Source organism: Fundulus heteroclitus, chromosome 9, assembly GCF_011125445.2.
Source record: "Fundulus heteroclitus isolate FHET01 chromosome 9, MU-UCD_Fhet_4.1, whole genome shotgun sequence".
NCBI lineage: Eukaryota > Metazoa > Chordata > Actinopteri > Cyprinodontiformes > Fundulidae > Fundulus > Fundulus heteroclitus.
The window spans coordinates 18,586,152-18,607,572 of record NC_046369.1 but is presented as its reverse complement, the minus strand read 5'-3'; the positions used below and the strand labels follow the sequence as shown (position 1 = coordinate 18,607,572).

The window sequence follows — 21,421 nt, the reverse complement described above, 5'->3', positions numbered from 1 at the left end:
TACGACATTATATACCTTTCCTGTGGGTTTGACAACGTTGAGAAATGGCTGTTTTCTGTGAAGGTGGGTTGTGTGTGTGTGTATGGTCTGATTTGCTAGGTGCCAGTATTACCTATAACTTTAAATTTTATTTGGGCAGATCGTTGGGCCTACATTTCTAGCAAGTTTGGAAATTTTACTTGCAGTCTATTTTCCCTTTCCAATAGTTCTAAATGTTCCAGTTGGAGTATTGTGAAAGCTGCAGCTAGTTCTGTAAGTCTGTAACTTAATAAAATAATAAAAATATGTGTGTGTGTGTGTGTGTATATTTGAGGTTTCATGGATAGATGTTAACTTGGCTAATAATAGTGATTTTAAAAACTGTTGTTGAATTGACCAATCGTGTTTTCTGCTGGTCCCACGATTAAAGCATGTTAGAAATCTTCCAGTAATGCAACCTAATTCAGGGGAACTGAATTTTGCGCATTTGGGCAATAATTATAATAGATCATTAAAGCCATCCAAGTTAATGCCTGTTATATTGCCAAGAGGGATAAGATACAATGAAGCAGTGCAAACAACATTGCAGCACACCAGTTGAGATGGTGATGGAAAGGATTTGAATTATTTAACTTTAGGTTCAGCTATGCTTATTTCATAAGAATTGTTTGAGGCTCTAATATTTTTTTTTATTCTGTTATGGTTTGTACTACTCCCTTGTGAGATAATCTAGATCAGCAACGTTTAAAGTTAAACTTTTTATTCATATCAAAATCTTTAGTTTGAGATTATACAGATGAACAGTTTTCAAACATGGCAATAACAGCAGGGGGTGGAAGCTTGTCTGAAATTGTAGAATTATTTGCTTCCTTGTCTTTCCAAATGAAACTTACTTGTCATACCTTTGATTAAATTGGAGCTTAATAAACATAAACTTCCTCCCGATCCATATACCTTTAATGGTTTGGTCATTGAACTTAAATGTCAAAAATAAAAATTAACACGAACAACGATTTCTCATTTAGACGTCACTTTTAGATCCTTTTCATGATAAACTGCATTTCCCACGGGCCCTTCCAACGTGCTTAAACTTATGGGGTAACGTACATGTACAAAAATAACAAAATGTTATAACACAATCAACAATTTCTCATTTAGACGTCCGTTTTAGACCATTTTAACGCTAAACTGCATTTCCCATGAGCCCTTTCAACGTTCCTAAAACACATCCGGTTTGCGTCGTGGAGCCGACCCGGATAAGGTTTATCTATCTTGCCAACATTAGTCATGGGTGGTTCGGTGTTATTATTCCGCCCGAAGCGTTTGTGTGGCTGTAACTTTTACTTTCGGTAACTTTGAGATGAGTATGTGCAGGAACAGGTGGGGTCTTAACAGAGTCTTTGTCGCTAAAGCTGTAGTTTTGACACCGGGGCCGTAGCTCGTCTCCAGGTTCGCCGGAGCTGTTGTTGGGTTTAGACTCCGTACTTATGGTCAGGATGCCGCTTTTATTGCTGCTGTGCTGCCTGTCGCTGTCTGCTCGGGGTCAGCAAGACGACGGCGACTGGCTGGATCCTTACGACATGATCAACTACGATTCCAGCACCAAAACAATGAGGAAACCTCCCGAGGTTAGTGTATTTAATACTTACACGAATGTCATTGAGTTTTATAGAAAACAAGCAATGCTGGTGTTTCTGGCTCTGGGGAGAGTATTCAAATTGGGCGGGTGTTCTGCTTCACAGCCAACGACCTTCACCAATGTGGGCACCAAAAGAAGAGAGTACGTCCAGGACCCGAACCAGGCTGAGCTGACATCCTGCAATCAGCAGGTGGCGGACCTCCAGAGGCAGGTTAGTGCTCAGACCAGGCGAACGCTGATCTGGTGCTGTAAAAGTTTCACTTTCCTTAAACCTTGCAGCTGGAAACGACACTTATGCAAATCATTTAGAAAAAAAAAAACAAAAAAAAAACAGGGCTTGCCTATTTAGCAGCACAACACCATATGCTATATGTATGTTAATAAACACAATACCAAATATTAGAGAACTAAATATCAAATTATGTTTAAGGTTAGATTTTTTTCTTATCATTTATGTGTTAATGTGAATGCATGAAAAAAAATTGTATGTCTGTTTATTTTGCAAATCTTAAACTTGAAAATAGATTAGAAGTTAAGACCTACAGAGTTATTGTAGTGTAGTGACGTTAAACGGATTTTCTATATTAAAGCCCCTTTAAAATTAACCCATGAAATAATTAGGTGATGCACATTAATATACACATTATGTAACACAAGCATAAATGGAAAGTGAAAACGAAGGTTTTCTGTAACGCTAAGTACCAGTGACGTGCGGTAGGGTTCATAGCTGGTGAGGCACTGACGTCATCAGAGTCAGATTTACAAATACAGAGTAGACTCATTGCAAAGTGCTGAAGGAGACTGATTGAGCCAAATAAATTCACCAAGAGACATGGAAAAAATATTGATTCTTTGATGAAAATAAATAAATAAATTATTTGTAATTTAATTGGTAACAGTTTATGAGTTATGGCGGATTTCTGCATTTGTAACACATTTAAAAACTATACCCCCACATTACACACATTTCATTACAAAAACAAAACATGAATAGTTATCGTGGTCTTACCTCCAGGACCAGAAAAATGTTCTCTAGTCCTGGACACGTGTCTCCGGGGCCCTACTCTGGAGCCAGGCCTGCAGGTGGGGCACGCTGGCGGGCGCCTGGTGGTTGGGTATTTACCCATGGAGCCTGGCCGGGCACAGCCCGAAGAGGAGACATGGGTCCCCCTTCCAATGGGCTCACCACTTGTCAGAGGGGCCAAAGGGGTTGAGTGTCTTGTGTGATGGGTGTCAGCCGAGGGCGGGGACCTTGGCGTTCTGATCCTCGGCTGAAGAAGCTGGCTATTGGGACGTGGAATGTCACCTCTCTGGTGGGGAGGCTGAGCTGGTGTGTGAGGTTGAGAGTTTCCGGTTAGAGATAGTCGGACTTACCTCGACACATGGCTCAGGAACCAGTCTCCTTGAGAAGGGCTGGACATTCTTCAACTCTGGAGTTGCCCCTGGTGAGAGGCACCGAGCAGGAATGGGTATACTTGTTGCCCCTCATCCTGGTGCCTGTACGTTGGGGTTTACCCCGGTGAACAAGAGGGTGGCTTCCCTCCACATACGTGTGGGGGGACAGGTTCTGACTGTTGTTTGTGCATATGCGCCAAGAGGCAGTTCAGATTACCATGGAGAAAAACTTCCATATGGCTTCGAGGCGATTCTGGTCTGCCATCTGGCATCTCAGGAGGGGGAAGCAGTGCAGGACCAACAGTGTTTGTAGTGGGGGTGGTGTGCTGCTGACCTCGACTCGGGATGTCGTGCGTCGGTGGGTAGAATACTATGAAGACCTCCTTAATTCCACCAACACGTCTTCCATTGAGGAAGCAGGGCCTGGGGACTTCTGGTCAGGTTCTCCCATCTCTGGCGTTGAGGTCACCGAGGTGGTTAAAAAGCTCCTTGGTGGCAAGGCCCCGGGGATGGATGAGATTCTCCCTGAGTACCTTAACTTAGGCTCTGGATCTGCAATATTGAGTGGACATCGGGGGCAGTTCCCTTGGATTGGCAGACTGGGGTGGTGGTCCCCCTATTTAAAAAGGTGGACCAGAGGGTGTGTTCCAACTACAGAGGAATCACACTCTTAAGCCTCCCTGGTAAGGTCTATTCAGGGGTTCTGGAAATGAGGGTCCGTCGGATAGTCGAATCTCGGATTCAGGAAGAGCAGTGTAGTTTTTGTCCTGACCGTGGAACACTGGACCAGCTCTACACCCTCAGCAGGATTCCTGGAGGGGGCATGGGAGTTTGCCCAACCAGTCTACATGTGCTTTGTGGATCTGGAGAAGGCATTTGACCGTTTCCCTCGGGGTGTCCTGTGTGGGGTACTCCGGGAGTATGGAGTACTGGACCCTTTAATAAGGGCAGTCAGGTCTCTGTATGACCGGTGTCAGAGTCTGGTCCGCATTGCCGGCAGTAAGTCGGACTCGTTTCCAGTGAGAGTTGGACCCCGCCAAGGTGTACCTTTGTCACCGATTCTGTTCATAATTTTTATGGACAGAATTTCTAGACGCAGCCAAGGTGTTGAGTGGATCCGTTTTGGTGGGCTTATGGTCGCATGTCTGCTTTTTGCAAATGACGTGGTCCTATTGGCTTCATCAGGGCGTGATCTACAGCTCTCACTTGACTGGTGTCTGCTGTGAAGCGGGCGCTGTACCGGTCCGTTGTGGTGAAGAGAGAGCTGAGCCAAAAGGCGAAGCTCTCGATTTACCGGTCGACCTACGTTCCTACCCTCATCTATGGTCATGAGCTTTGGGTCATGACCGAAAAAACGAGATCCATAGCATAGAGCTGGCATGTTCTCCCCTTGTGTGTGTGGGTTCTCTCTGGGTACTCTGTTTTCTCCCAGAGTCCAAAAACATGTATGGTAGCTCGGAACAGGAACAAATTAAGTCAAGTTTAAAATATTGTTTCATTTCTTTAGAATGAAGACCAAAAGAGAGAGATTAAACTCATGTCACAGCAGCCTACGTGCAATCCAGTGTTCAAGAGGTTCCTGACCAGGCTGCTGAAGGAAATACAGAGACTCGGTGTGGTAGGTCCTGATTTCATATACATTTTTCTAAATTAGATTGATTTAATCATCATTTTGCTGTCCATGATTAGAGCATTCACTGTAATGCACATTGGCTCCAGATGTTTTTTTTTTATAATATTGATCTTCCACAATGCTTATTCAGTAAAAATGCAGTAAACAAAACTATTTTTAAACTTTATTTCTTCTTTTTTTATCTCTACAGCCCACTGACTCCTCTGATGTACTTTATGATGCCAAGATCAAGCTTTCCAAACAAGGTATGACTGAGATTCAGTCACTTCTGGATGGCGAGGATAGATGGAGAACAGGAGCTCTGGACAGTGCAATCAGTCAGATTTTGGTGGACTTTAAACCGCATGATTATGAGGCGTGGAAGTGGCGTTTTGAAGACACCTTCGGTGTTGAGCTTGACACAGTGTTAAAGGTAGCGTCATTGATCTTACTTTGCATGTATCTTTAGTACTCTACACGTCAGCCAGCCTTGGAGAGTTTGTAAGAAAGTCAAGGGTCAAATTTCCAGTCACTGGATTTTTGTATCCTTCTTAACACATATCAGCACAAAAAAACTAGTTTTTAACCAAGTGTAACATCAAACAATAATATTTGGACTTGATAAAAACTTTTAGAATGTCTTTCTCACAAGCTTTGAGGTGTTATAGGTGTAAAGGTTTGCTGGGCTATTTAGGCGAACTCATAGATCTTTTCTCTGTGTTCCAGGTCGCGTTACTTGTTCTCCTTATATCCACCATCATCTGCACCCAGCTGTGGTCAGCTGTCTCCTGGTTCATGCAGTTCAAAAGGATGTTCGCTGTTTGCTTTGTTATCAGTATTATCTGGAACTGGTTCTATCTGTACCAGGTGAGGATGAGCTCTTTCAGCTGTCTTGCTGTTTTGTTTTGCTGCCATTCAGAGCTTAGAAATCATCTGTTTTTATGACTTATGCAGACCGCCTTCGCGAAGCACCAAAACGATATTGTAAAGATGGAAAACTTCAATGCAAAATGCACCGGAGTGAAGAAAATCGACTACTGGGATAATCTGAAAGGTAAGCTGTCTAGCGTAATCGCATTTTAATGTCCTGGAGATCAGCTTAATTTTGCATCAGTTTGGTTCAACTGCTTATTTTCCTAACTAAGCAAAGGTAATGCACGTTTAGCTGTGATGTGAATTAATCTGTTGTTATTCTGCAGAGTTGTTCAGAACAACAATGACTCTTCAAGATGACCCCTGCAAGAAATACTATGAAGTGCTCATGGTTAACCCTCTCCTTCTGGTGCCTCCAACCAAGGTAGGTCACCATGCTGATGAATGTAATGGTGGCAATTGAGGCTGAACACAGATCTGTCACAACGTTTAAAGCATCTGACTAATATATACACAACCCCTTCATGCTGCAGTCTATTCACACTCACATCATCATGACACTAAATTTAGGACTTTTGCAACGGGGCATTTAGATCATGCAAAGTATTTCCCCTTCTTACAGATTTACTTTTTTGTCACACTTAAATGTCTTAGATCACCCAGAATGTTTAAGATCAGATAAAGATATCCTGTGCACAAAATAGGGCAACAATCTCAATCATTGTTGAAGTGCTTTGAAAGGCTGGTGAAGGAACACATCGTCTCCAGTCTTCCCCCAACACTCAACCCACTTTGCCTACCGACGGAACCACTCCACTGAGGACGCCATCTCCTCTGCTCTTCACCTGAGCCTGGCACACCTGGAGGAGAAGAACACCCACGCGCGGATGCTGTTCCTGGACTTCAGTTCACTGTTCAACACCATCATCCCACAGAATCTGGTGGGAAAATTGGAACATCTGGGCTTCAGCACAACCCTTTGCAACTGGCTGCTAGACTTTCTCACCAACAGACCTCAGTCAGTCCGGGTCGGACAGAACACCTCTGATGTCATCACCCTCAGCACGGGCTCCCCTTAAGGCTGCGTCCTGAGCCCCCTGCTGTTCACCCTGATGACTCATGATTGCGTCCCCAGGTTCATCACAAATCACATTGTGAAGTTTGCAGACGACACAACGGTGGTGGGCCTGATCAGAGACGACAACGACCAGAACTACAGAGAGGAGGTTGAGCAGTTGGTGGGCTGGTGGACAACACCCTGATCCTGAACGTGGAGAAGACAAAGGAGATCATCGTCGACTTCAGGAAGAACCGGCCTCACCGAGCTCCACTGCTCATCAACAGCTCAGCTGTGGAGGTGGTCAGCAGCACCAAGTTCCTGGGGGTGCACATCACGGACAACCTCACCTGGTCTGTGAACACCACGTCACTGGTGATGAGGGCACAGAAGCGCTTGTGCTTCCTGCGGAGGATGAGGAGAGCAAACCTGCCCCCGCCCATCCTCACGACTTTCTACAGAAGCACCATAGAGAGCATTCTGACCAGCTGTCTCTCTGTGGTGTGGAGGCTGCAGTGCTTCCGACTGGAAGAACGTGAGGAGAGTGGTGAGGACAGCAGAAGGGATCATTGGGGCTCCTCTTCCCTCAATTAAAGACCTCAATTTCATCCCAGCGCTGTGTGTCCTGAGCCCGTAACATCATCAGGGACCCCACACACCCCCACCATGGACTGTTCTCCCTGCTGCCCTCTGGAAAGAGGTTCCGCAGCATCTGCTGCAGGTCCACCAGCTTCTGCAAAAGCTTTTTCCCTGTTGCCATCAAACTATTGAACTGCTGAACTATAAACTGAACTCTGCACCACATTCGCATATTTGCACATTTGCATCACTGCATCTCTAGCATTACAAATGCTGTCAAACTCTTAGTTTTCTAAATGCATTCTTGCACAAATGCCCTTTGCGCAATCAATTTTGCACATACAAATGGTTTTAAAAATAGTCACCGGTACACTGTCTCTTTCTCCTGCATTGTTTACATTTCAATTGTTTACTTTTAAATCACTGCTGCAGTTTATCCTGTAATTTACAATCTGTATGCGACGAAATTTCGTTCGGCACGCACTCTGTGCATACAAAATGACAAATAAAGTTGTCTAAGTCTAAGTCTAGAGAGAACATATAAAGTCTGATATAAAAGTTAATCCTTTGATACTTCCCATTTTTTTAGGCAATTTCAGTGACCATCACAACCTTCATCACAGAGCCACTGAAGCACCTTGGGCAGGGGATAAGTGAGTTTCTTCGAGAACTCCTCAAAGATCTCCCGGTTACCCTGCAGATCCCAGTCCTCTTCACCATTGTGCTTTCCGTCGTGGTAAAGACACATCATCACACTTAACAATAAAATCCAGGAAAAAAAGACAATGGATCCCCTGACTGGTATGTGTTTGACTCTTACGCAGGTGTTCATGTATGGAGGTGTGCAGGCAGCCTTCCAACATGGCATCACGGGACTCTTTCGCCGCCATCAAAGGGATCCACCTCCTCCAGAGCTGGAGCAGCGTCGTCCTTTGAGGATTGAGGATCATGGTTACTTGGCTGGAGGGGATGCACCTGGTCGTCCTCCTATGCTTGCAGTTGATCAACAGCACGTTCCACGTTACCAAGGTGAGAATGCCAGGTTAGACAGGAACAACCTTCAACGGAGACTACCCTGTAGAGTGAGGGAGGCCCCCGCACCCATTGGTGTGGAGACACTAAAAGCTGCAGACCCCCTGTTCAGCGTGGATGGAGTCGATGGTGAGCAGCATGAGGAAAGCCCTGAGCTAGCAGAGAACACCTCTGTTGACTCAGGGTCTGAAGAGCAGCAGGAGGCCCCAGAGGACGTTGAAGGAGAAAGTCCTGCTGCTAAAAAAGACGTACCAGAAAACCAACAAGCTGAATCAAATTCATCACAAGCAAAGAAGAAACCGATAAAAACGAAGGAGCCAGGTTCTCAGGATAATCCCAGCAGAGACGTTACGGCAGCCCTACCTCGGCCAACAGAGACGCAGCGTTCTCAGACTGATCAGGTTCAGGTGAGTTTTTAATATGGGGATGCAAACTAATTTGAAACAGCAGGGTATAGCAGGGTACTGAGCACACACCCTTGAGGCATCCCAACATTGATGGAGCTGGAGATGTTTTAGAATTTCAGAATCCAAGTGGCAGCGTCGAGTCCAAGCAAATGTGTTTCAATTAAGACGTGTACATATCCAAGGCCTATACATCATTTTGTTCTTCCAGCCCTAGTTTAAAAATTCTTCTAGCTTAACCCTTTTTCTTGACACAAACCATTTTACACCTAATCCATCTTCAATTGCAGATTCATAATAAACTATTTCTATATTTCACATTTACCTTGTAGATGTATTTTACCCTGTGATATTGCATTTAAACATACCACATAGTTTAATTATTAAATGTTTGCTATAATAAGTTGTGCCATTTAACTGAATGTGTGATTCCTTTTTTTGGGAGTAAAGAATTTAAATACAAATCTTGTCCCTGCAGGATCCAGAAGCCTCAGCCAAAGAAAAGACGCCGTTGGCATCACTGACACGCATAGAGACTGTTGGAGTTCCTGTTCAGGAGACGAGTCCAGCAGCAGTGGAATAGATGCCATTGATCAAAGCAGCAGGTTTAATACCAGTCTGTGATTGGTGCAATTTGGTCTGGTGAGATATCAGAGCAACTGGTTTACAAATGGATTCTGATGGAAATAATTAAGACTGTAGACTCTCAACCACCAGCACAGATCATTTTCTGTGTTGTGCTCAACTTTGTTGAAAGACTGCTCATTTGCTCAGGATGATGTTAATTGTTTTGTGGTAAAAAGAGTTGCACAGAGCAGCCTTCCTTCACCACCATCAAAGGTGCAGGAATTTCACAGCTGTGCTGTTGGTCACAGTTTTATCAATGGACAAGAATGATGGGATTACAATTTTAATTAGAAATCCATATACGTTTTGAAATTGGAATAAAAATTTTCTACTGATTTAAATTTTTTATTAAATGAAAGAACATGATGTCTATATAAAAATAAATTAATATTTTTAACTCCTTATCGCTATCTTACTCCCTAATAACTATCTTCTCTTGTTGTTTTCTCCTGCTGCGTGTGAACTGGAGTCGTTCTTTCCCACTGCCTAGGAACTGGCGTTGAAACTCTCTCCTGATACTTTTAAGCGCATTTAACCTTAATCTATTCCCATTCTATTCCTCTGAGGAAACAGACACGGCCTTGAAGCATATATAAGAATATTAAAAGCATGTTAAACCTTCATAAATGTGTATTAAAAATGGATCAAAGTTTGAACTCTTTTAAAAGTTCACCCACAAACTATTGCAGTAGAAAACCCTAAATTTACTGGTTTGTTATGACATTGTAACGACAATAAGTAGTAAAAGAAAAACACATGTTTTCCCAAAAAAAAAACAGTAATACTTCAAGTTAAATCTTATACATGCATCAGCTCAAACCCTGTGTTTTTATTGGAATGGGAATCCATATGTAGCCATTTGAATATTTTTTTAAGCTGCTCTATGCTTACATCATGTAAATTTACGTTTTGGTGCAAAATGAATTTCTTTTAGCAGTGTCCCCTATCTCTTTGCATGCATGTTATATTTTGCGAAGATTATTGTATCTTAAAGGTGCCTCTTTGAATCTTATTCAAACCCCTTGTGGGGTTAATAAACTCCAAAACATATCTATATATGTATATTAGATGAGTTGAATAAAAGCAAAAGAAAATCCCTCATAATAGGAGCCTTATCCCAAATGTTTTCAGACCAGAAACTCTTGTCCGAATGCATTTGACCCTCTTATAGCTCACTAATAACAGCTCTGACTTAAAACAACTAACATACAACAAAATAAACGTCCTGCAACCCAATCCTTAGGGGGTTTGGTTAGTCTTCCTGCCCACATGCTTTGTGCTATTTTAGTGCCCCTGTGGAAAAACACCTGTGGAGAAAACACACAAATTTCAACAAGAAATGCAAAAATACAAAGGTAAAAACAATATTTATTTATTTTTTTAGGTCTCTGCGTCTCTTTTGGTTTTCTTTTGTCCCTCTGGGTGTGAGAGTTGCTACAACACCCTGTGGTCAGTTAAAACCCACTTCTTCCGCCTCTTCTGTCCCCCTTGTAGCACTGATGCTACTGTCTTTTCTGGTCAGGATTTGACCGTGCTTCCGCCTCTTCTTTGTTCTTCTGCTCTGTCTCCTTTCCTCAATTTTTGTGAGTGAGCTTAAACTCACTGAAATCTCTCTACTGGTATTATTATGCCCCTGGTTGAGTAGAGGATTCACCGGTAGGCTCCCTTTCATGGCGTTGTTATCCTGTAAATCCTGGTGCACCTGATGTTGAGAGCTCTGAGGTTCCTCAGTGGCTGCACACTGACTCCAATGATACCATGTGTCGCCTTTTCCTTTGAGCCTGACTGCGTGCAAAGTACGTTCCACCACCTGGTACGGGCCGGTCCACCTTGGTTCTGACCACTTCCTTTTGATGACTTTCCGGAGTTCCCCCTCTGGTTCTGAACTGGTCTCGGTGTTTCCTTTGGCACCCTGTGGTGGGACCTGTTTGGTGAACGCTGAAACAAAACTGGAGAGTACTGTAATAACCACGACGGGGCATTGATGTTTCATTCATTGGTTGACATGGTAACCTGGTGTGTGGACCTGGAAAAGGTCTTCCTGTGTGTAACTCATGTGGTGTCAGTCCCCATCTCTGAATTACAGAACTTCTGACTGACATCAATGCTAATGGTAAAGCATCAACCCAATACATTTTTGTCTGTGCACAGATTTTAGCCAATTGTTTTTTTCAAATGCGAATTGATCCTTACCACCTTCCATTGTCCATCTTCATCCTGTCAGGTAACCTACGCCTAGAAATGTAATAGTTAATGAGACATTTTATAATTGTTTCTCTGTTCTCTCCTTTCACAGGCCTCTGGTCGTCCTGTAAAATAATCCATGCACGCACACACAAATACTTTAAACCCCTGATGTGGATTACTGTGTCTGTGGAATCAAAAGTTGGTTAATTGTGGTTTGAAATCAAAGTACTTTTCTTTTTTTTTTCTTTTTTTCTGTAACGATGTCCGTAAAGTGACCACACATCACACCATCTTACACAAGACATTGTTGTAACCTCTATAACCCCAGATGTTCTACTCCGGGTGCTTCAGAAAAATTTCCTGTTTTAATTCTGGAGGAAACACCATCAGGTCGTTTTACAGCACCCGTTCTACTCCAACGCACCTCTGAAGCTGCTCTGCTCCACCTACACTCTTCTTGTAATTAATTCCTCTCTGTTCCTCTTCAATAGATGCCATTCTCATGTCAAAAAATCCTGCACTCTGTTTTTCTATTTTATCTAACATTTACTGATATGTATATAACACTATCCAAAGAGAGTCAATTCAACTGCAAAGGCTAATCTTTGGTGAAGTAGGAAAAAAACACTTCCTCGTATCCTGAATCCAAAAACAGATTCAAATTTATCATACCTGATATTTTCACGAGGTCCCTCAAAGGTTGCGTGAGATCAACGTACCCACAATGTAGTTGTGGCAGCAACCATTTAGTCCCAAAACGATAACGTGTCATTCACGCGTTGTAGTTTGGGTTTGTTAGAACGCTTTGCTTGTTGCTGGAGGACACATTGGTTGTTCCTGCTGAAAATAACACAGTCCAGGAAAGAGATGATTCCTGGCAAATTGCAATTTTATCTTTACTAACCTTAAATGTAAGTGGAACACATGAAAGTATTCCAACCTCCGTGGACCTTCTGCTGCGTAATGATGATCATTACATTCCCGGCCATGGTAACATATCAAACGCATGTTTAAAATAAACTTATCAGTCAGACAATTTAAAAGGTATTAGTATATTTTTAAAACAGCAAACCTGCACGCTGGTAGGAGCCCAATCAGTTGCCTGAAGGGAACATTTAACCTTGCCCCTAATTCTTTTACCTGGTGCTCAACATGGAGAGAAAGAGAAATATGAGAAATCATTTCATCCAACATCATATATCGTTATAAATTGTTCAGCAGTAGCAGCAGTCACTCAGGTGCCACATACATATTCCTAGAAATGACTGTCTGTTTTACCTTAAAGAATCTTGATAGTCTGTGTGCTTCCTGTCGTAGAACAGAGTGACGTGTGGCGGGTCAGGGGGGAGGAAAAGCAGGAACCCAGACGTTGCATCTTCCATAGCTGGAGAGAACACCAGTTGTAGCAGGCTCTGTTCACAGTCCTCCATAGATGTTAGCAATTCTTTCTCCCCCTCAGGTCACAACGGCAGACAGTGTTTCTTCTCTCAATATCATGATCAGTGACAGTCTTAGTCCACAAACCAGAGGCTTATATGTGGCTCCAGTGTCCACTAAAAGTTCATGCAGTCTTTTCCCCTGACAGCTCGGAGCCCGCAGTGCTCATGCTGCTCGACATGCTCAGGGGTGTGAAGAGTTATCCCCTTGCAGGGGTACTGACCTTGTGGAGGTGAGGTCATGTTAAGATTTGGTTGCTCCATACCTGGCTGACCTGCTGGTGGGGTGAAACAGCCCACAGTTGTCCAATGTCCAGGACAATCACAGTTAACGATGGGTGCTTTAACATGTCCACTATATAAGCTCCAAACACTCATCCATCACGCCCTGCGTTCAATACTCAACACCACACTGACCACCAAGCCATCTGCTCTCACATCCAGGAACAACAGACCTGTAAATATATAAAGAATAGAGAAAAGGAGGCAATAGGCAAGCCTCCTCCTTGGAGTTAATTAAACTGAGGTGACACCTTCAGGGTTAAAGATCCAACTGCTGAAACATCACATGTTCACTTTTTATTTTACTCACTTTCTGTATTGTTCCCTGTAATTACCATTTAAATAACGGATGTTGTAATACCTTTTTTTTTATTTTCTCTTCCTCTCCCCATTCTGAGCCACATTGAAAAATGATGTGCCAAATGTTTTGTCCCAGCAAGCATAATCACAATCAGGCCCATAATGATTTACTTTCATCAGCTGTAATACTGAAGAGGATACACATTTTAACACTATTTCTTAAAATAATTCACCGCTTTAATTGTGGGTGCCAATTAAATTTAGGAAACACTGCTGGGGTGTTAAGGGAAAATGCTGTATAACTGCATCTTCCAAGTAAGAAATTACTAAAGACAATAAAGTTTCATCCGGCATGTGGAACGTTCGAGCATCCGTTAATGTTGTTTTCAAATCACAAGAAGGTGCCTCAAACCCTGCCAGCAGTGTCCACTCTGGAGGGGAATGTCATTGAGTACATGAGTATAAATACCTTGGAATTGTAATTGACCTCACTCCCTCACTTTCAAACCTTTTATTGATAAACTTGTGTAGAAATTAAAACTTAAACTGAGTTTCTTCTTTCGTAATAAGAAATGTTTTTCTTTTGGAGTAAAAAAGCGCCTTGTCTCTGCTACGTTTTTATCGGTCTTAGATTATGGAGACCTTTTTATAAGAATGCTAGTTCTTCATGTCTTCAAATGTTGGACTCTGTTTACCATGCTTCATTAAGGTTCATCACAAACTGTAGAGCCATGACACAGCACTGTGACCTGTACTCTCAGGTGGGATGGCCTTTTCTCTCTACGAGCAGGGAGTGTCATTGGTACACTTTAATTTACAAGGCCCTTCCGGATTACTGCCCTCGTACATTTGTACCTTAGTTACACAGAAAAGCATGGCCTCTTATGCCCTGAGATCCAATGATCAGCTGTTGCTCACGGTTCCTTTTGCCCGCACAGAGCTAGGGAAGAAAGCCTTTAGCTACGTAGCTCCTTCTGCGTGGAATTTTTTACAAAGAGACTGGAAGTTGACTGAGTTTTTATCTTTAAATGCTTTTAAGTAGAAAGTGAAATAATTTGAAACAGCCTCAATTATCTGTAATTGTTTTCTTTAATATGTTTTTTTTGTGTGTGTGTGTGTGTGTGTGTGTGTGCCTGTCATTAAATCTAATGTACACCTGTTCAACATGTAACTTTGCTGCCTCTTGGCCAGGACTCCCTTGAAAAAGAGGTTTTTAATCTCAATGGGATTTATTTTTTTAATAGAGTGGTTAAATATAGGTTAAATAAATAAAATAAAATACATTTTCAATATCATTTGCAGCAGAAGAGGGCCGTACTGCTGCAATACTAGGAATTTTATTCACCAGGCATATCACCTAATCAGAATCAGTATCAGAAACACTTTAATAATCCTGTTTCAGTAATAAATAAGGATCATATTTCTCTGCTCCTAAATTATTTTGTAACAAGAGCATCTGCACTTTAGTGGTACTTTAAGAACGTGACTGATCAGGTTCAGGTGAGTTTTTAATATGCGTCACGCTAGATCAGAATAGAGGGTTCATCGTAGTTTTAAAGTGACCTTTTATATTTAAATTATATGTTTCACTGCTGCAGTGCCATGCAGACACAATCAGGATGATGAATAATAACCTAAAACCTAAAATGGTAAACATCTCTCTCATATTTATTATTTGATGTCTTTGCTTGCTGATGATTGTGACTTGTTTCTGAATGATAAGCCAGTAATCTTTGAATTTCTTCTTTTAAATGTGAGTTTTTTTCCACAAGTTTTTATTTTAAATTTGCTAAGCAATGAGCAAAAGAAAAAAATATTAATTTGTTTGACTATGTTTTTTTCCCCCCAGTTATTTTTAAAAGAACAACCCCAGATCATATGTATATGTAGCCTTGCTCTAATATGTTTCTTTATGTTATCCCAGACAACTAATGTTGATTGTGACTGTGTGAGCTGTATAATCACTTAAAAGAGTAGTTTTTTTTTAAGTTGAATATTCTTAATGACCGATGCTTCTTAATGGTGAAATATTTGTGTTGGTTCTAGTGTTGTTACGATACAAACATTCAGGTATCAGTACCGGTATCAACATGTATTTCAATCCTTTTTCATACATTTTCAAATAAAAAGGGAACACAGAAAAAATCATTACTGACTTTATGTTAGTAAAAAAATCTTAGAACAATAACATATTAATCAGTAAATTAAATAAAATACCACAAAGACAAGCTTTTCTAATGCACAGAATTTTAAAATAAATAAAACGATGCAAAATACTAACATTTTCTTATTGCACTGAAAACACTTTTAGAACAGTCAGTGTGAATAAATAAAAAGTATTAAGTTAGAACAATGAGAACAAATAAAAGTATTTGAAATTAAGATAAACTAGCAACTATAGCAGCAAAATCTCTTTTCTTTTCTTTCTGAAATGGAACCAGGCAAGGATTGTAACATTAGTGAGGGTGAGGAAATGCAGATGCGGATGGGATTAGGTGACCACTTTCAGAGGGTTAAGGATTCGCTAGGGAAAGAGAAAGTGTTAAGAGGGAGGACGACAACAACAAAGCAATGGCAGGTAAGACGAGGAGTCAGGTAGCTAAAAACACAGAGCTGAGGGATGCAATGTTGCTTTGGGAAGGCACCTGGATCACATAGAATGCCTCTAAGTGAATGCCCCTGAGAAAGACACAGATGAGAGCATCTGTAGAACACAAATAAACTTCAGACCATTAGGAAACGTTAACAACTTGAAGCCAAGACGGAGAAGAGAAGACCTGGGCAAAGGCAAAAGGTCCAAAGCAAAAAAGGTAGCTGTTTGCACCACAGCAAGTGCCTCAAAATGGAGCTACGGTCCTGTTCTTGCAGCTGCCAGAGTGGAATCCAAGCTGAAATCTGTTGGAGACATCCAGCATGAGGAGTCTGCCATATTACATCTGGTGTGAGGATGCTCGTTAAAAGTGAATTTTATTTCAATTTTCTTTCAAAGAGCAGTCTCTGCAGAGCCTGTATCTGTATAGGGCTTGGTCGTCATGACGTATTACTTTGTGTGGCCGCCATATTGAAAGCCTCCGCGGCTCCGCCCCCGCTACTCAGACTACTGCCTATGACTACCGCATATTGTACTCCCTCTCTCAGCCGTGTTTTAATTTGATTAATTTTACCGTAACTTCATTTCAACCATGGTAAACCGTTGCTGTGTTGTGGGCTGTAACAGCGCAACACATGATCGCCATGGGAAAAACATAGAAAATGGGTTAACTTTCCACCGCTTTCCTGCCTGGAGGCGCAACCACGGGAGAGACAGCAAGCGCAATGGAGTTGTCGGCTCGCTTGGATCGCGGCTTTAAGACTACCGATCATAACTTTCCACAGTATCCCGATGTCAATGAGAGTGTGTTCCCTGCATTTTCATTCTGGTAAGTTAAAGCTGCACGGTTTTATTTAATAGCCTACAGTTTCTTTCCTTCAGCCGCAACACCACATACATGCACATAAATACTAAAACGGCAGCGGGAAAAGGCTCAAATACGTGAGAAACCCGGAGGGTTTAGGGAGGGCTGGCAGTTAATGTTACTAACTAAACCTTTGAAACACATAGCAGCTAGTTAAAAGTACATTACATGCGTGAGTGGTTGTTAGCACTGACGGTTAGCAGGTGCCAGAGCGCGTCTGAGCACAGCTTACCTTTGTATGAATTACTGTGTTCCCACTGTTTGCTGGCTTTATGATCTGCCGCTCCTGAACCCATCCATTCATGAACTGCACATGAGACTCCAAGGATTTGTAGCTTTGAAACTGTTCTGAAGTATAGGCGCTCACACAACAAACTAGGTAGCCGAAGACGTCCGATATGCAAAACAGTGGCAACAAGTGGTCGTCGGCGCTCCATAATAATGCTGATTTTGTCAACATACCGGTCCCTGATTTCTCTATTTAGTGTGTCCCGGTAAATTTCAGATCATTTTCGGGATTTTAACATATTTTTTCTATCTATTCTTTATCAACTCTACTTCTACGTCTCTTCGTTCAACAACGTTATGTCAGAGGTATTTTAACGTTGCGTTGCTGTCAATATGGCCGCCACGTCCCATAATGCAACGCGGATCCCGAGCCCTATTACTGGGGTGGTGTTCAACCAAAAGAGGTAATCACAAATATAACCTTAGAGAAGATTAGCACTTTCTAATCTCTTTGATAAAAGCATGCTGATGGTGAGGGGTGTGCTCAGATCAGATCTTGTTGAACATCATGTTGTTGTCTGCTCCAGCCCTTCACATTAATCCATCTTTCCCATAACATAAAACAGTTCTAACACTATAGTATCACTGGCAAATTCAATGGCAATGGGGATGCAAACTAATGTGAAACAGCAGGGTACTGAGCACACACCCTTGAGGCATCCCAACATTGATGGAGCTGGAGACGTTTTGGAATTTCAGAATCCAAGTGGCAGCGTCGAGTCCAAGCAGATGTGTTTTGATTAAGTCATGTACATATCCAAGGCCTATACATAATTTTGTTCTTCCAGCCCTAGTTTAAAAATTCTTCCAGCTTTTTCTTGACACAAACCATTTTACACCTAATCCATCTTCAATTTCATACTCAAAATAAACTATTTGTATCTATATTTCGCATTTAACTTGTAGTTGTATTTTACCCTGTGATATTGCATTTGAACCAGGGGTGTCAAACATACGGCCCGCCGAACAATTTAGTCCGGCCCTGTGGCTAAATGCATTATCATTATTAAAAAAAAAAAATGATAAAACAGTGTCCTGTCTGGCAATGTGGCAATAAGAATTGTTGTCTTAATGCCAAAAAGAGCTCATCAGATTTGATTTTCACAAGTGGAGCAGTACTGCTTTTGCCATAGTGCTCCGCTTGATTTATGAATGTGAATAGTTTTATTATGATTCATGCGGGGAATATCTCAAATGATATGGACACTACAATGGGAAAGTAGGAGAGGAAAGGAAGAACAAGAAGAAAAAAAAAACAAAAGGTGAAAGAAAGAGGAGATAAAAGGAAGAGAATGATAAAACAATTATTGAAAAAAACATGTACTTTGTTTAATTGAAAATATGCAGTTCCTATATTGTCCACGAGGGGCACTGTGTTTTAATTAACAGATTAAGCTTCAGGTGTGGAAAAATTTAAATCATTTCTTAATTTTTATCTGTTTGATGTATTTTGTCATGTAAGACAGTGTTTTTAAGTTCCAAAAAATGTGAATAAATGTTCAACATTGTATAATCACTGTGATTAGTTCTTATGCATAATGCACAAGTAAATGTTTAACTGAGTAAAAGTATTGTTGAAATTGCGCATACTTTTCTTTAAAAAGCTGAGGTTATTCATTATATATTTTGTAAAAGTGAAATTAATTAATTAATTAATTAATTAATATAAAAATCAACAAGTCCACATTTATTAGTTCTTAATCTTGCAATGAGTTAACTCGTGTGGCCCTCTTGAGATCCGATTAAGCTGTATGCGGCCCCTCAACCAAAATGAGTTTGACACCCCTGATTTAAACATACCACATAGTTTAATTATTAAATGTTTGCTATAATAAGTTGTGCCATTTAACAGAATGTGTGATTCTTTTTCTTGGGAGTATAGAATTTAAATGCAAATCTTGTCCCTGAAGGATCCAGAAGCCTCAGCCAAAGAAAAGACGCCGTTGGCATCACTGACACACGTAGAGACTGTTGGAGTTCCTGTTCAGGAGACGAGTCCAGCAGGAGTGGAATAGATGCCATTGATCAAAGCAGCAGGTTTAACACCAGTCTGTGATTGGTGCAATTTGGTCACGTAGAGATATCAGAGAAACTGGTTTACAAATGGATTCTGATGAAAATAATTAAGACTGTAGACTCTCAACCACCAGCACAGATCATTTTCTGCGTTGTGCTCAACTTTGTTGAAGACTGCTCATTTGCTCAGGATGATGTTAATTTTTTTTTGGTAAAAAGAGCACCCTTCCTTCACCACCATCAAAGGTGCAGGAATTTCAAAGCTGTGCTGTGAGTCACAGTTTTATCAATGGACAAGAATGATGGGATTACGGTTTTAATTACAAATCCATATCAGTTTTGAAATCTTAATACAAATTTTGTACTGATTTAATTTTTTTATTAAGATGATGTCTATATAGAAAGAAAATTAATATTTTGTGACTATATTGACATTAAAGGCTAAAATGCTGATATTCTAAATGCTTTCGCTGAATAAAAGCATACAACTGAATAATTTGAAGAAAGAATAAATGTTTGCGAAGCATGGCTGAAATTAGTGAAAGAATGGTGAGTTTCATCAAATAAAACTGATCTGCACATGAAAAACATCTAAAACAAAGAAATGCTTTAAAAAATTAGTAAACTCTTTGTATTTTACAAAATGTGTTTTTATTAGGGTCTGTAATAACTTAAACAATCATTAACACTTATAAGAACACTTCCCTGAAATGGAAATTTTGTCTGTATTAAAACAAACTGATGTTATGAATTAAATAAGTTTTTTTCATAGCTGACCAGTATTTCAATTTGCTTCATTGCTTTGGTTGATTGAATGTGGGGTACACTGAGCCTGGAAAAAGATATTGGGGTGCATCATAGAAACAAACACTTGCCTAAAAATGTTGGGATGCTTCATTGAAGCCCATATCTACAGATAGTACTAACCTGGATTTTTGGATACAGGAATGGTAAAAAGAAAATGCGACTACTTTAGATTCTAATATTTTTAATCAACATCTCTAACGTATTTTGCATATGTGGAGTTTTGTTTTTGGGTGGGTTACACAACTTTCCCATTTTGCAGAGCCTTCTTTAAGTATTTGCCTCCTTGAACCCGTGGATCCTGGTTTTCTACACATTTGGCTGCATTTAACTTATTGATTAGGGTGCAGTTTTTTTTTACTTTTAAAAGAAGGAAGTTATGATTTTGAACCCAGTTCTCAAATTAGCAGCTGTTGTGTATTTCTAAGTGAACATCTAAGCAATAACCTGAGGTGTGCATATCTGAATTTGTAATAAAGCAGAAACAATTGGTCGATGTTGACAATAAGTGCTTTAATCTGGAGAGCAATAAATGTAAATGCAGTGGAGTGAGCAAAGGGGAGTATGGTATATCCTTCAGTACGCTGGAAATGCTGGAAACAACTCGAGTAGTCCTGATGTTGGACAAGTAGAGTATAAACTTAGAATGTCAACATCTACAATACCAATAATTTTGGGGGATGATGGCATCCTGGGAGCTTCGTTACTACATAGTTCAATCGAGAAACGGTGTAGAACAGCTTAAATGTTGCCTCTCTTCTCACACAACGGATCAAACACAAGGAAGTGTAGTGGATTAATATCTTATAATAAATATATTCGTATCACAATGGTTATAAGGTGTGCTGTAACATTCACCTAAGAAACGTGTGTGTGTCACACTACAAGTCCAGAATAAGAGGTAGAGGGTCAATGGAAACAAACCAGGGCAGTGGAAAAAACATCTGGGCCAAAGAGCAAGCCATTTGCAATGTAAAACAGAACATGTAGGGTCTAAAAGGCTGCAATGTACACAGAAAATGCATGGTCCATGTTCGGAAGAGGTAATGACGTGTAACCATACGGAAATGGGTAGTGATGGGTGACCATGTTTGGAATGAGCTGTGATGTGTAACTATGTTTTTAAAAATATACACCCTAGGGAAGTTTCCACTGATAGGTAATAAAATAACAAAGATATCCATGGAAAAAGCAATGGAAAATACATAAAAATGGGAGGGGCTCGGGGAGGAGCCCCAAGACCCAGGGGAATGTATATAAGCAGACCATTTTCTGTACTTTGTCAGATGTTGACCGGTGAACATCTCATGTGTGGTTGACTTGTATTATTGCAATAAACCATACTGGACCGAGACCCAGCTGCTTCTGCTCACTTTTTTGACCACTGTTGGAAACTTTTAACTGCCTCACCAAGAACTTAGAATTTTTGAAGGACTTAGCACAAATCATTACGTCT

At 41.0% G+C, this 21,421-nt stretch overlaps 1 protein-coding gene across 2 annotated transcripts; it reads left to right on the top strand.

The window, feature by feature from the left end:
• Positions 1-1,220: 1,220 nt before the first annotated feature.
• LOC105936803 (chloride channel CLIC-like protein 1) lies at positions 1,221-19,329 on the top strand. 2 transcript variants are annotated; one of them, XM_036141162.1, is made up of 10 exons: positions 1,221-1,607; positions 1,722-1,829; positions 4,521-4,631; positions 4,837-5,058; positions 5,352-5,492; positions 5,580-5,679; positions 5,825-5,922; positions 7,724-7,870; positions 7,959-8,573; positions 19,056-19,329. In XM_036141162.1, exons 1-10 carry the CDS (start codon positions 1,467-1,469, stop codon positions 19,158-19,160), a joined length of 1,788 nt encoding a protein of 595 aa, XP_035997055.1. In that variant the 5' UTR covers positions 1,221-1,466; the 3' UTR covers positions 19,161-19,329. The 2 variants fall into 2 exon arrangements, with proteins under 2 accessions (XP_035997055.1, XP_035997054.1); XM_036141161.1 differs by lacking the exon at positions 19,056-19,329 and adding an exon at positions 9,049-9,601 and having other exon boundaries at positions 1,224-1,607.
• Positions 19,330-21,421: the final 2,092 nt, after the last annotated feature.

What these genes read in the sequence shown, in the direction of transcription:
- LOC105936803 (XM_036141162.1), top strand. Translation starts at nt 1,467, where the DNA reads ATGGTCAGGATGCCGCTTTTATTGCTGCTGTGCTGCCTGTCGCTGTCT. An exon ending in CAATGAGGAAACCTCCCGAG is followed by an intron (nt 1,608 to 1,721) that starts GTTAGTGTATTT and finishes TCTGCTTCACAG; the next exon opens with CCAACGACCTTCACCAATGT. An exon ending in CTACTGGGATAATCTGAAAG is followed by an intron (nt 5,680 to 5,824) that starts GTAAGCTGTCTA and finishes GTTATTCTGCAG; the next exon opens with AGTTGTTCAGAACAACAATG.